The sequence below is a fragment of the Girardinichthys multiradiatus genome, chromosome 12, assembly GCF_021462225.1.
Source record: "Girardinichthys multiradiatus isolate DD_20200921_A chromosome 12, DD_fGirMul_XY1, whole genome shotgun sequence".
Taxonomy (NCBI): Eukaryota; Metazoa; Chordata; class Actinopteri; order Cyprinodontiformes; family Goodeidae; genus Girardinichthys; species Girardinichthys multiradiatus.
Window position 1 is genome coordinate 10258953 of NC_061805.1, and position 16127 is coordinate 10275079.

Here is a 16127-nt window from a genome sequence, read left to right on the forward strand (position 1 = left end):
AGGGCGTGCAATATTATTTGCCCCCCTTGCATTAATACTTTGTAGCGCCACCCTTTGCTGCAAGTCGCTTGGAGTATGTCTCTATCAGTTTTGCACATCGAGAGACTGAAATTCTTGCCCATTCTTCCTTGCAAAACAGCTCGAGCTCAGTGAGGTTGGATGGAGAGCGTTCGTGAACAGCAGTCTTCAGCTCTTTCCTCAGATTCTCGATTTGATTCAGTTCTGGACTTTGACTTGGCCATTCCAACACCTGGATATGTTTATTTGTGAACCATTCCATTGTAGATTTGGCTTCATGTTTTGGATCGTTGTCTTGTTGAAAGATAAATCTCCGTCCCAGTCTCAGGTCTCTTGCAGACTCCAACAGGTTTTCTTCCAGAATGGTCCTGTATTTGGCCCCATCCATCTTCCCATCAATTTTGACCATCTTCCCTGTCCCTGCTAACGAAAAGCAGGCCCAAACCATGATGCTGCCACAACCATGTTTGACAGTGGGGATGGTGTGTTCAGGGTGATGAGCTGTGTTGCTTTTACGCCAAACATATCGTTTTTCATTGTGACCAAACAGTTTGATTTTGGTTTCATCTGACCAGAGCACCTTCTTCCACATGTTTGGTGTGTCTCCCAGGTGGCTTGTGGCAAACTTTAAACGAGACGTTTTATGGATATCTTTGAGAAATGGCTTTCTTCTTGCCACTCTTCCATAAAGGCCAGATTTGTGCAGTGTACGACTGATTGTTGTCCTATGGACAGACTCTCCCACCTCAGCTGTAGATCTCTGCAGTTCATCCAGAGTGATCATGGGCCTCTTGGCTGCATCTCTGATCAGTCTTCTCCTTGTTTGAGATGAAGGTTTAGAGGGACGGCCTGGTCTTAGTAGATTTGCAGTGGTCTGATACTCCTTCCATTTCAATATGATTGCTTGCATAGTGCTCCTTGGGATGTTTAAAGCTTGGGAAATCTTTTTGTATCCAAATCCGGCTTTAAACTTCTCCACAACAGTATCTCGGACCTGCCTGGTGTGTTCCTTGGTCTTCATGATGCTCTCTGCGCTTTGAACAGTACCCTGAGACTATCACAGAGCAGGTGCATTTATACGGAGACTTGATTACACACAGGTGGATTCTATTTATCATCATCAGTCATTTGGGACAACATTGGATCATTCAGAGATCTTCTGGAGTGAGTTTGCTGCACTGAAAGTAAAGGGGCCGAATAATATTGCACACCCCACTTTTCAGTTTTTTATTTGTTAAAAAAGTTTGACACATCCAATAAATTTCATTCCACTTCACGATTGTGTCCCACTTGTTGTAGATTCTTCACCAAAAATTTGAATTTTATATCTTTATGTTTGAAGCCTGAAATGTGGCAAGAGGTTGACCAGTTCAAGGGGGCCGAGTACTTTCGCAAGGCACTGTAGGACCCCAGAATGCAGACGAGCAGGCAGAGTGACGGTAGGTGAAAAAGGATTTAATAACTAAAAAACAAAAACTGACTCACAGAAGGATGCAGAAACCAAAACAACAAATGGACAGGCAAGATATGCAAAACCAGACATGGGCAGGTTGGCAAAGCAGGCTTGGCGTGAGTAACAGGACAAGAGCATGATCTGAAAACAAGACTTGAGCATGAAAAATGTTTCCGCGATGTGTGACTGAACCGGTGTGTATTTATGGAGTGTGAACCAGGTGAAGCAAGACAGGTTAACTAGGTGCAGGTGAACCGAATGAACTTAATTGACAGGAGAGAACAAACGTGACTGGAGCAAAACAGGAATTCAAGAATACAAACTAATAGAAACAGAACTAGAAAAACATGAAACAAAAACATTACCAGATCCAAAAACTTAACCTGACAACACTTGAACAAGACTAAAACATGACCAGAAAAATAAACAGAAACATGATTCAAAACCTTAACTGTGAAACAGACCAACAAAACCCTAAAACACCCACAAATCATAACAGTCTTTGAGACTGGAAAGCCTCTATACATCACCCTAATGTCTCCACAGATTCTCTATTAGATTAAAGTCAGGATTCTGGCTATGTTGGCGAAAACCTTAAAATTACTTTGGGTCAGAAACACGTTGGTAAAGGAAAACGGTTACTTTTCTCAGTCATGAATGATTTTGGTCTTAACTGTATGTATGCCACCAATGATATGATGATTTTTTTTTTACCTGTAATCCATAGTAATCAAACGAACAAAAAACAAAGGCTTGGAATATGCACTTTTTTGCATGTGCAAAATCTGCGAAACTGCGGGTGCAAACTTCTTAGCGTTTCTGCCTTCATGAATATGCAAAACATATGATAATGACCCAAACTCGCAAATTCATGGGAGGAGAATATGCAAATGTCATTAGCACGTTTGAAATGCAGGCGCTAACTGGGAGGCAAAAATGTTTGCTGTCACTTTGGCCAGAAGGAGGCATAGATAGAATAACAGATGACAGGGAGGGAGAATCTTATGTACATTTGCCAAAAGATTTGGGCTGTCAAAAATGAAAATATTAAAAATAGATGAGAATAGAGGATTATATGTAGGATTATCTAAACTCTGATTTTGAACCAATCACAAACCAACGCCATGGTATCTCTTCTATGGTAAAACTCCTTGCAACATTTCATTCATCATCATTCCAGCGTAACATCGCTGCCGGTGATCATCTGCTGAATGCGCACAAACCTGATCATGGCAAAATGACACATAACTGATCATCGTGCATAGCCTATAAACGCACATCATACAAAAGACCCACTGTGCTCTGATGATGATTCTACAATTAATAGGAAAGAACTAAAGACATTATAAGGCAGATTGAATCCTTCATTTGCAAATTGAATGCTAAAATAACTTCTTAGCAGGTGAAAAATCATCACTTTATGCCAGCTTTATTGACAGTAATGTTATGTCATTGCAGGGCAATCGGAGCTGGATCAGTTTGATTACATTGTTTAAATGTGAACATATGCCAGGGGAGGGTTTTGTTTATGTAAAAAACTATTTAAACAATCAAACACGTTGTATATCGTTAAAATATTGGCAAACAAACAAAACTAATTTAGTAAATTGGAAAATAATTTATTTTTACGTACATAAATGTTCGATTTGACTTTTTTGCTGGACAGTTATGTGACGCTATGTTTTAAAATTAGCAAAGCTATAGCATACAGATTGCCAACTCCTACAACAATCTATTTTTATGTTGCTAATATTACATTCAGGCTTAAATATTGTGACTGTTTATGATAAACTTCGAACTCTTCAGACATATACTCAAAAAAACAACAGAAGCTCGTGAGTCTTCAAAAAGAATTAAAAGATCAAGGGAGACAAATTAATTAACAGACATATTTGTCTTTTATATTGTTAATATTGATTGGCCAATTTGTTGCGCGTTACATAGAGCAAGAAATAATCTCATCAGGGCAGATGATAAACCTGCTGTGAGTAGCACAACAAAAGTAAACAAACTGTAACAGTCCAGAAAAGCAAGGGCCAAACAGAACAGAAGGAAAAAATCAGCAACTGGATCATTTATAAAGATGCTTTGAAAATCGCACGCAACACGCCCACTTATAGCATGTGCAATTTTTTTTATAGTACACGATCTTTGAAGATCAGGCCCCCACTGTATATGTGTAATTATGAGATTTTGTAAATTAGAGAAAATCCACATTAATTTAAACTTGTGCATACAATTCATTTAAAAAAATCACTGAAGTGGTATAATGTATAAACCTTCCACCATGGAGAAAGAATAGTTCAAATGCATCATTCAAAGCAATTGCATCATTGAAAGCTCAAAAATGAATATGACATTCTTCTCCATCATGACTGCATGTAAACTATTGACTGTGATTGTAAGTATACATAGGTAATTTGGAAACCCACGCCCTATTGGAGAGCATGTTCATCTGCAGAAACATTTCCCACAGCAGCACCACGGTCAAGTGTTGTATGTTTGTATGTCATATGTTTGCTTATTGTTTGATGCTGTCTTTGCTCCCTTTTCAACCATTGTTGCAGCATTGGATGTACAGAGCAACTCTCCAGCCATTCAGAATGGAGGGGAAGAGGAGAAGCAGGTGGCAAAAGAACTGGTGGAAGGGATGAAGGCGCTTTCAACCAACGAAAACTCCTCCACTCCTACTGTGGTGCCAATCAAACTGCAAGGTGGCACTCCAGAGGGCTCGCCGTGCAAGTCTCCGTCCAAGAAGAAAAAGAAGTTCAAGCCGCCATCATTCTTGAAAAAGAGCAAGAAGCAGAAGGAGAAGGAGAAAGTAGAGACCTGAGATGGTCACACAGACATGTCAGACCTTGGTGAAGTGCTACAGGTCATCATGTGTGATGGAGCAGTAGATGGAACTGCATCACAATCATCCAGAGCAATTTCAATGTCAAACCCAGACAAGGTATCTTAGAGTACCACTGCTAGCCACTGAATTTGATGTTTGTGGTGATTCATTAAGTTAAAGAGCTCCTGTAATTTTTTTCGCCAACTATTTGATCCAGATCGGATACAACTCACCCACCCAGTTTGACTCACTTTTTGAAATCACTCTCACGGTTTCTGTACTCCACATATGCACCATAAGTTTGTTAAATCACTTCACTGTACAGGAATTCAACAATGTTTCTTCTTCAAATCAGGCCTGCAATGTGGATCCTGTACAAGTGACACTTTTGTTTTTCTAACAATACACATTGGAAGGTAAAGTCTGTTATCCATGTATAGCACTTAACATAGATAGATCGATGTTCTTGCACGTCTTATTCTTTCATCATTATACATTTCTCTTAGCTTTTTGTTGTAGTTATCAGATAGATGTCACAGGTTTTGTCTGTGAGGACAGTTGCAGTACGTGTAGAAACCTACTGATAGCTATTGATTGTGCTCTGAGTTATTAAAGTAAAGCTAAAGGAAAGCAGGAAAACATTGGCTACGTACATGTTGCAATGAATGTTACCAATCACAATGGATAAAAATGGCTGCTGATTATACTGAGAGTAGTAAACATTCCACTTTGGTTTAAAAACATACATGCGCAAAATCACTCCTTCCAAGTAACAATTTTGAACTAGTAGCTGTTACCCAACTGCTGATGTGTGATGTTGGCTCATTGGTTTGAACTAATTTTATATAAGAATGTCTATGTGAGTGTTGCAGGGTTGCTATGTATCAGTCATTAAAATTCCAGTTAGGTTTCAAGTCCACTGAGCTATGTGTCTGTCTGTGTATGTCTGCTTGTTTATCTTGCAGTTTAAAGTTATTGTACTCCAGTGCAGCCTAGTCTAAAATTTCAAGCCACCTTAACTAAAAGACCATAAAAAAATAAAAAAATACTAAAGATTCAGTGTTCGGAAAATGAAGGTCCATAAAATGACAATGACGTGATGAGGTTTTGAACAATCCACTTAATTGACCGGAAGAAGGAGCTTATAGTTCAAATAATAAATCTAATAATTATATTCATCAAATAGCCATGATACAAATCAATATTTATTGACATATGTTGAACTAACCATGATAATTTTAACTCATAATATCTACATAGTAATGTATTTAACATTGATTTTTCAAAATTCATACCATTGAACTTTTACATGTTTTCTTACTGTAAAACCACAAATCTTGTATGTCTATATGCAATATATTAGGTGAGTTGTATTTTTGGTGATTAATTTTGTCATTGAGAATCCATAATGTTAATAAACCTAAGAGTAAAAGCGAGCTTTGGCCTTTCTTAGGAGAATATTTATTTGTGCACAAAGTAGCACGGGTTAGGGTTATTTTAATTCACACTACTATATAGTTCCTACCCTCACCTATGGCCATGAACTTTAACCGAAAGAACGAAATCCCGGATACAAGCGACTGAAATGAGCTTCCTCCGTAGGGTGGCCGGGCACTCCCTTAGAGATAGGGTGAGGAGCTCGGCCATCCGGGAGGGGTTCAGAGTAGAGCCGCTGCTCCTCCACATCGAGAGGAGCCAGTTGAGGTGGCTCGGGCATCTATACCGGATGTCTCCTGGACGCCTTCCTCGGGAGGTGTTCCAGGCATGTCCCACTGGGAGGAGGCCCAGGGGACGGCCCAGGAAACGCTGGAGGAACTATGTCTCTTGGCTGGTCTGGGAACGCCTTGGGCTCCCCCCGGAGGAGCTGGAGGAGGTGTCTAGGGAGAGGGACGTCTGGGTGTCTCTGCTGAGTTTGCTGCCCCCGTGAGCTGGTCCCGGATAAGCGGTAGACAACGAGTACGAGTATGAGTACTATATAGAACAGGAGGGATATTTGTCTAATAAATTTCACCGTTATTTGAATAATCTAATTGTGAATCTGGCATAAATTATTTTCCTTTATCCAATGGCCAATAAGATATTAGACATGTAAAAAGCCCAGGAGTCAATCTATTCAGCACTGCTACCTGTCTATCAGAGATAAGGACACATCTCCAAGACAAAAATTCAATTCAGTATGCATGCAGTGACAGTGGAAAGGAAATCGTCTCTTTAACAGGAAGACCTTTCCAGCAGAGCCTGGCTCAATGTGAACGGCCATCTGCCATGACCGACTGGGAGTTTGAGAAGACAGAGCATACAAATAAAACAAAGAAACACAAAAGCACTGATCCTGGAGTACTTGCTATGTCGAAGAACAGAAAAGTAAAAAGTTAATAGCAGTAATAGCTCCTGTAGTGGCTTCATCTAGCAGAGAAACATGACTAAGCAGAAAATCATGCCATTTTTCAAGTCTATAGGATAAAAGAGAGCACATAGTTAGTCACAGTAAAGCTTACCCAATAGCTACAGGTCCTTCTCAAAATATTAGCATATTGTGATAAAGTTCATTATTTTCCATAATGTCATGATGAAAATTTAACATTCATATATTTTAGATTCATTGCACACTAACTGAAAAATGTCAGGTCTTTTATTGTCTTAATACGGATGATTTTGGCATACAGCTCATGAAAACCCAAAATTCCTATCTCACAAAATTAGCATATTATTAAAAGGGTCTCTAAACGAGCTATGAACCTAATCATCTGAATCAATGAGTTAACTCTAAACACCTGCAAAAGATTCCAGAGGCCTTTAAAACTCCCAGCCTGGTTCATCACTCAAAACCCCAATCATGGGTAAGACTGCCGACCTGGCTGCTGTCCAGAAGGCCACTATTGACGCCCTCAAGCAAGAGGGTAAGACACAGAAAGAAATTTCTGAACAAATAGGCTGTTCCCAGAGTGCTGTATCAAGGCACCTCAGTGGGAAGTCTGTGGGAAGGAAAAAATGTGGCAGAAAACGCTGCACAACGAGAAGAGGTGACCGGACCCTCAGGAAGATTGTGGAGAAGGGCCGATTCCAGACCTTGGGGAACCTGCGGAAGCAGTGGACTGAGTCTGGAGTAGAAACATCCAGAGCCACCGTGCACAGGCGTGTGCAGGAAATGGACTACAGGTGCCGCATTCCCCAGGTCAAGCCACTTTTGAACCAGAAACAGCGGCAGAAGCGCCTGACCTGGGCTACAGAGAAGCAGCACTGGACTGTTGCTCAGTGGTCCAAAGTATTTTTTTCGGGTGAAAGGAAATTCTTCAGAGACTCAAGACCCAACACTCTGGATGAGCTAAAGGCCGCTATCGAAGCATCCTGGGCCTCCATAAGACCTCAGCAGTGCCACAGGCTGATTGCCTCCATGCCACGCCGCATTGAAGCAGTCATTTCTGCAAAAGGATTCCCGACCAAGTATTGAGTGCATAACTGTACATGATTATTTGAAGGTTGACGTTTTTTGTATTAAAAACACTTTTCTTTTATTGGTCGGATGAAATATGCTAATTTTGTGAGATAGGAATTTTGGGTTTTCATGAGCTGTATGTCAAAATCATCCATATTAAGACAATAAAAGACCTGAAATATTTCAGTTAGTGTGCAATGAATCTAAAATATATGAATATTAAATTTTCATCATGACATTATGGAAAATAATGAACTTTATCACAATATGCTAATATTTTGAGAAGGACCTGTATGTCTAGGAGAAACACAGGGTTAAAGATTGGAAATCGTTGCCAAGTGTATCATCCACAAGAGTAAACACCCCAAGCTACTACTTGAAACAAAAGTATACATTTATTATTAATCCAACTATCCATATTTATACTCTATATATTCTATATTAAGCATTTCTGACAAGAAACCTAGATAACAAATAAAAACAATAAATACACTGGTGGAACTAGAACCTTTAAATGATCAGTGAGATAGCCAGTTAGATAGAGTAAGAACCAACATTTATTTTTCTGCTGCAACAGGAGAGTAACAGACAAAACCTTCAGGTTTTACAATGGTACTCTGAAACACAGCTACCACTCAGAGCGTGTTATACATTCGCTGTTTCATTGTTTCAATAAGCTTCTGCAATGTCACAAGATTTATTTCCACCCAGTGCTACATTAATTTATCACCAAGATCTTGCATTGATGATGATAGAGTTTAACCGCTGCACAAAGTCTTCTCCAGCACATCCCAAAGATTCTCAATGGGGTTAAGCTATGGACTCTGTGGTGGCCAATCCACGTGTGAGAATGATGTCTCATGCTCCCTGAACCACTCTTTCAAAATTCAAGCCCGATGACACCTGGCATTGTCAACTTGGAATATGCCTGTGCCATCAGGGAAGAACAAAATCCATTGATGGAATAACCTGGTCATTCAGTATATTCAGGTAGTCAGCTGACCTCATTCTTTGAACACATACTGTTGTTGAACCCTGACCTGACCGACTGCAGCAACCCCAGATCAAAGCACTGCCCCCACAGGCTTGTAAAGTAGGCACTAAGCATGATGGGTGCATCACTTAACCTGCCTGTCTTCTTACCCTGATGCGCCCGTCACTCTGGAACAGGGTAAACTCGACTCATCAGACCATATGACCTTCTTCCATTGCTCCAGAGTCCAATCTTTATGCTCCCTAGCAAATTAAAGCCTTTTTTTCCGGTTAGCCTCACTGATTAGTGGTTTTCTTAAGGCTACATAGCTGTTCAGTCCCAATCCCTTCAGTTCCCTTCGCATTGTGCGTGTGAAAATGCTCTTATTTCACTATTAAACATAGCCCGGAGTTCTACTGTTGTTTTTGTTCGATTTGATTTCACCAAACGTTTAAGTGATCGACGATCATGATCATTCAGGATTTGTTTCCGGCCACATTTCTTCCTCAAAGACGACGGGTCCCCACTATCCTTCCAGTTTTTAATAATGCGATGGACAGTTCTTAACCCAATTTTGGTAGTTTCTGCAATCTCCTTAGATGTTTTCTCTGCTTGATGCATGCCAATGATTTGTCCCTTATGAAACAGACTGACATCTTTTCCACGACCACGGGATGTGTCTTTCATCATGTTTGTTTAAGAAATGAGAAGCAACTCATTGCAGTTGGGGTTAAATAACTTGTTGCCAGCTGAAACATAATCGCCCATGCAGTAATTATCCAATGAGAGGCTCGTACCTATTTGCTTAGTTAAATCCAGGTGGGAACTTTTTTTTTGGCCAGGCAGTGTATAAACAATGCAGTTATATCACAGTTCTGTGTGAATATGTATGTTTAAAAAAGGTGTGTTTTGAGGAATTGGGATAAATCTCAAGTTAGCTTTAAATTTAAGAACCATTAATGGCATTTTCTATTTTTTCAAATGTCGTGATTTATTTTGTCAATAGTTTTCAGGTAAGGTGCCTTTAAGAAAATGAATGTTAAATTATTCTACTAAACATGACAGATGAGATATAGTCTTAAAGCAATCTAACAGATCTAGAGATTTATTTGCAACATATAATTTATAACAATTTCTTTCTAACATTAGACACACTTTGCACTTTACTTGCATGATGGACATTTCATGCTGCCTTTCTTTACGTTTTCATATTCTGTAATGTTTCTGTTGAGGAACTGGGCATGGACCCATCTATCACAGTCATCACACTGGATCTGTTTCATGAGACTGGAACAGTCTCATGAAGAGGATGCTCAGGGTTCTCCATAATGTTTCTCATTTTATGAAGCATTCTTCTTTGCACAATCATCTTCAGTTTCCAGAGGAGTCCCCAGAACAGAGCCAGCCTCCTTTTTTAGCTTGTTGAGCTTTTTTTAAGTCCCTGGCTCTGATGCTGCTACCCCAGCAGATGATGGCAGAATACATCACACTCTCCACAAAAGGCTTGTGGAAGATATGCAGCAAATTGCTGCAAACACCGAAGGACCTAAGCTTCCTCAGAAAGTACAGTCTACGCTGTCCCTTTGTAGACGACTTCACAATTGGATCTCCACTCCAGTCTGTTGACCAGGTGAACCAGAGGTATTTACACCCTCCAACACCTCCTCTTCTTCTCCCATGATGGAAATAGTGGGAAAACTCAGCTTTCTCTGATCTCTGATCCACCCCACAACTGTAGAATCATGCGATTATTTCTGCAGATGACAGGAGTATGTCTCGTACTGGAAGTCTGAGGTGTACAGAGTGAAAAGGAATGGTGAGAGTACAGTCCCCTGTGGTGCTCCTGTGCTGCTGACTACCTGGTTAGACTTACAACCCTTCAGTCTCACAAACTGTGGTCTCTTTGTCAGGCAGTCTTTGATCCAGGAGATTGTTGAGGTCTCCACCTGAGTCTTCTGGAGTTTCTGACAAAGCAAATCATGTTGAATTGTGTTAAATGTTCTGGAGAAATTAAAGAAGATGATCCTCACAATGCTGCTGGCTTTGTCCAAATGGATTTGTTGAAGCAGGTGTATGATGGCATCTTCTACTCCACAGCAATAAGCAAGCTAAAGGCGGCCCTGATGGTTCATTGTTTGCTTACTCAGGTGGACCAACAGGAGTCTCTATAGGACCTTCATGATGTGGGATGTCAGGACAACAGGTCTGTAGTCATTAAGAAATGATTGGTGAGTTTTCTTTGGTACCGAAACAAGATAGGAGGTCTTCCACAACACTGAAACCTTCTTCTGGGCCAGGTTAAGATTAAAAAAGTGCTGCAGAATTCCACAGTGCTGCTCTGCACAGCCCTTCAGGACTCTAGGGACCTGCAGCCATATTCTGGTTCAGTCTCTCTAGTTGTCTCTTCACCTGAATTATTTTTATTTTCTTTTATTTTCTTTTTTTTTAACCGTGTCCTGTCCGGCAGAGTAGCGCTCAGAATTTCGAGGCATTTAGGAAAAAAAAAATCTGCCAGTGTTTGACTGACTTTTAGAGCTTGAGAAAAATTGGCATCCAGTGATTTTGTCTGTGGTAACAGGTACCAATTGGTGGTACCAATACTACAGCTGGTTGCAGCGTGAACAGAGCGGCCTGTGATGACAACACAGCAGATGTAAGGGTGGCTACCGTCTTAGCATTAGCAAATTCTAACTTTAGGATCAACAGCTGAGATAACGGAGACACTATATAGAATGTTTAAAGGGACTATGTGGACATTTGCATGTTATTTAAGAGGAGATAAAGGGAAACGCTGATAAAACAGAGTAAGCTCACTTTGCAGGAGTAAAGTGACTCATTACCACTCATCAACTTTGTGAAGCAGATTTGTAGCATTAAGTTCAATGCTACACTCTCGCTAGCCTCTTCTTGCAGTTAAGTACCACAAACAAAGCAAAACAAAATAAAATATACAATATTTAAATTGCTTCATCCAAAACCAATTTTCTGCCCAGACACAACCTCTCACATGAACTGTTCTGATGAACAGGAGGACGTCCGATACGGCCAGTGTGTTGCATGGTGGCCACTCTGTGGGTGAGAGTCTGCTCAGACTGGTGAGCGAAGCTTTGGTTTCAGTGTCATCCTCTTCAGGCAGTAGGACAAAACTTCTTCCTCAGCATAATAAGGGCACCTTTTCTTCTTGGGGAATCTATAATTCTTTAAGATTCTTTTTTGCAGGAGCCAGGCAGACAGGTTCATGCAGCTATAGTCTTCAGGAGGGGCGCAGTCACCGAACACACAAACAGCAGACTGTACTTTAATTTGGATCCAAGGTACCTTCAAAGATGGCGTCTTTTACTCAGACAGTGAGATCATGACGATCACATGCATGCCCTCCCCAATGCAATCTGTGGAGGGCTGCGGGCAAAGAGGAAGAACGCTGTTCTACTCAGAGTTTTGTTGCTTGATGAGGTCACAGTGACTCCAGCTGTGAAGCTCCTCATTCCTCAGAACTGTTGTAAAAATGGATTCTTAGATTCATAGTTTTTACCAGTCTTATCTCTGTGTGCATTTCAGTCCTTTCTGTTTCCCCATGGCTTGGTCAAACAATAACTTTTGGCTTGTATACAGATGTTTACACAAAGCACAGCAGAATAGAAAACCCAATATTGTAAACATTTGATACAGTTAAAAAATCTCTGTTCAAAGGCAATAGTTTAACAGCTGATAATATAATGTTTACTAAATAACTGACACACAGCTGAATGTTATGGGTTAAACTGGAATAACCCGAGTTGATTGAGGTCCAAATAGGACAAAAAGGCAGGCCTGGAAATTCTTTCAGTTACAGTAACACTCATAAAAGTGGGACATTTGGGGCTGATGATGTTCAGTGTGGAAAATAAAGAAGACAAATTATGCCTGGAAATGTACAGGAAGAGCTGGCCAGGCAAAGAAAGGGGCCTGGGGAATGGAGCCGGTAGAGGGAAAGAGGAATGGGACAGGGAGAGGGACCATTGGCCCAGAGATGTGGCCTATGGGGAGGACAAAGGAGAGGAGTAAAAAGGGCTTGTTTTTAAAAGGGCCACAAGTGCAGTAGTAAATGATGAAATACATGTCACCATCATAGACCATGTTGTAAACCATGGTCTCTCACTAGAAGAGGCTGGTGAGAGTGTTCAGCTAAATCTCAGGTGTTAAACTGTTGCCTCAATTATCCACATCTTCAACTAAACCAGCAGGTAAATAATGCATTTTACATTGGCTGCTTCTATTCTCAACCCACCAGTGCTAATGCTAATGTCTGATTTTTGCCCTGTAAAGGATGTAATGTCTTCCTTCCTCAGGGGGAAGAGGAGAGCTCCTCAGTATTGATTAGGAGCTATAGCTACAAGTATTCAAATAGTTATCATTACTAAAGCTATACACTACTACAACTGGTCTGAACCTCACGTGTTCAGACCGGATATGAAGAAAAACCATTGTCAATGAGGGCAGCATCAGTGTGACAAACCTTTGTTCAGACTCTATTCAAATAAAGTAAAAATTTATTAAATCTACACTCTTCCCTTTGAAAGGATCAGTGGGTGGATCAAGTAACCCTTGCATCAGGTATGATGTCTATTCAGTCTCCCGTTCTATGAACTATACACAATGCAAGTGTGCATTTAGCTCCCAGTACAGTTAGATATGATGAAGGAAATTAACATCATTTGTTTTTATTTATTTTTTTCAGAGAAATTAAGTTGGGCGTTGACATCCCAAATGAATTTATCTATGTAGAGAATGACCTAAAAATGGCTAAAGGGCCACAGGAAATGTACCATGTCAGAGAGGAAGGAACATCATAATGTGAGCTGCAATTTTATTCTCTGGATTGGTCCTTCAATTAAATTTATTTAAACAGCGCCGGCCGGGGGTCTTTCTGCATGGAGTTTGCATGTTCTCCCCCGTGCATGCGTGGGTTCTCACCGGGTACTCCGGCTTCCTCCCACAGTCCAAAGACATGCCAGTTAGGTTTATTGGTCACTCTAAATTGCCCTTAGGTGTATGAATGAGTTTGTGCATGGTTGTTTGTGTGTTGCCCTGCGATGGAGTGGCGACCTGTCCAGGGTGTACCCAGCCTCTCGCCCATAGACTGCTGGAGATAGGCACCAGCTCCCCCGCGACCCACTATGGAATAAGCGGTAGAAAATGACTGACTGACTGACAGCGCATGTCGCCTCAAGACACTTTACTAAGTCAATTCAGCCAAACCATACAGATTCCAAGACAACTACATACAGTCCAATTGATCCTCGTTATCAAACAATGCAGTCAAATTCAGTTTATTATTCAAAAGAGTTCAAAAGTATTTCTATCTAAGGAAACTCAGCAGCTTCCATTGAGTCAGTAACTTGCAGAATTCACTCCTCCTGGATCAGCATTCGCTTGCATTCTTTAATGATTTTGCAGCAGTCCCTCATATATGTAGCAATGCTGGAGAGGACAACTCCTCTTTAGCATAAAGAAACCTCCAGCAGAACCTGGCTCAGTGTGAAAGGCAATCTGCCACAACCGACTGGGGGTTTTTAAGGAACAGAGCTTACACACAAAAGAAACATAGAGGCACTAATTTAGGTGTACTTGTTATGTGAAAGAAAAACAAAACTTTAAATGCTTTAGTAGCTTCTTCAGTGACACCTAGGAGAGAAAAACAGCTAAGCAGATAAACTCTGAAGAGAAAGAAAGAGAGTACAAACAGTTAGTTGCAGCAAAATCTCACCCAATAGCTATGTCAAGGAGAGAGACAGGGTTAAAACTCAAACACAGGGCAAAGTCTAATTGTAAAGGAGAATGTTAAGGGCCTGATCGTCAAAGATTCCAAATAAGAAGCAGTAAATTACTTGTGCAAAAAAAATGTTGCACGTGCAATAAGTGGCCGTGTTGCGGGTGATCTACAAAGATTGGGTCTACAAAGTATGGATAACAGGTGCAAAAGTTGTTTGCACCGCCCTATTTTGTTTTTTATTGAATTTGTTTTCTTCTTTGCCGTGTCCTGTTGGGCATAGTAACGCATAGAATTGTTGTCTGAATGCCAAGGAAAAGCTCAACAGATTTACTTTCACAAGTGGAGCATTACAGCTAACGCTTTAAAGCTCTGCTTGATACGTATAAAAGAAACTTTATTAGAAACTGCTTTGAGATTATTTCAATTGTTACGGACACAGACAGAAATGAAAAGAAAAAAATAAGAAGCACGAAACAAAGAGAAGTGGGGCAAAAAGGAAAAGGGGAGAGAAAAAAAAAATAATGGAGGAAAGAAAGAAGGATGAAGAGAATACGAGATAACACCCTGCTTGCTTCTACATCTGCAGAAACGTATATATTAACAGCTTTTTTACCAAAAAGTGCATGCTACTTATGAATGCAAGATGTATTTAATGGTAAATGCGGCTCAATATACAGGGATTGGACAATGAAACTGAAACACCTGGTTTTAGACCACAATAATTTATTAGTATGGTGTAGGGCCTCCTTTTGCGGCCAATACAGCATCAATTCGTCTTGGGAATGACATATACAAGTCCTGCACAGTGGTCAGAGGGATTTTAAGCCATTCTTCTTGCAGGATAGTGGCCAGGTCACTACATGATACTGGTGGAGGAAAACCTTTCCTGACTCGCTCCTCCAAAACACCCCAAAGTGGCTCAATAATATTTAAATCTGGTGACTGTGCAGGCCATGGGAGATGATCAACTTCACTTTCATGTTCATCAAACTAATCTTTCACCAGTCTTGCTGTGTGTATTGATGCATTGTCATCCTGATACACGGCACCGCCTTCAGGAGACAATGTTTGAACCATTGGATGAACATGGTACTCAGGAATATTTCGGTAGTCCTTGGCAGTGACGCGCCCATCTAGCACAAGTATTGGGCCATGGGAATGACATGATATGGCAGCCCAAACCATCACTGATCCACCCCCATGCTTCTCTCTGGGCATGCAACAGTCTAGGTGGTACGCTGCTTTGGGGCTTCTCCACACCGTAGCTCTCCCGGATGTGGGGAAAACAGTAAAGGTGGACTCATCAGAGAACAATACATGTTTCACATTGTCCACAGCCCAAGATTTGCGCTCCTTGCACCATTGAAACCGACGTTTGGCATTGGCATGAGTGACCAAAGGTTTGGCTATAGCAGCCCGGCCGTGTATATTGACCCTGTGGAGCTCCCGACGGACAGTTCTGGTGGAAACAGGAGAGTTGAGGTGCATATTTAATTCTGCCGTGATCTGGGCAGCCGTGGTTTTATGTTTTTTGGATACAATCCGGGTTAGCACCTGAACATCCCTTTCAGACGCCTTCCTCTTGCGTCCACAGTTAGTCCTGTTGGATGTGGTTCGTCCTTCTTGGTGGTATGCTGACATTACACTGGATACCGTGGC

General features: G+C 40.9%; 1 protein-coding gene across 8 annotated transcripts in view; it reads left to right on the forward strand.

Annotated features, from left to right (window-relative positions):
- The window catches only part of add2 (adducin 2 (beta)), a 51066-nt gene extending 45836 nt beyond the window's left edge, over positions 1–5230 (forward strand). For 6 of the 8 annotated variants that reach the window (XM_047381487.1, XM_047381486.1, XM_047381485.1 and 3 more), the window contains one exon: positions 4039–5230. In XM_047381487.1, coding sequence (XP_047237443.1) covers positions 4039–4304 — 266 coding nt within the window. In that variant the 3' untranslated portion in view covers positions 4305–5230. The remainder of the gene's footprint in view (positions 1–4038) is intronic. The other 2 variants (XR_007040624.1, XR_007040623.1) reach the window with 1 other exon arrangement.
- Positions 5231–16127: the final 10897 nt, after the last annotated feature.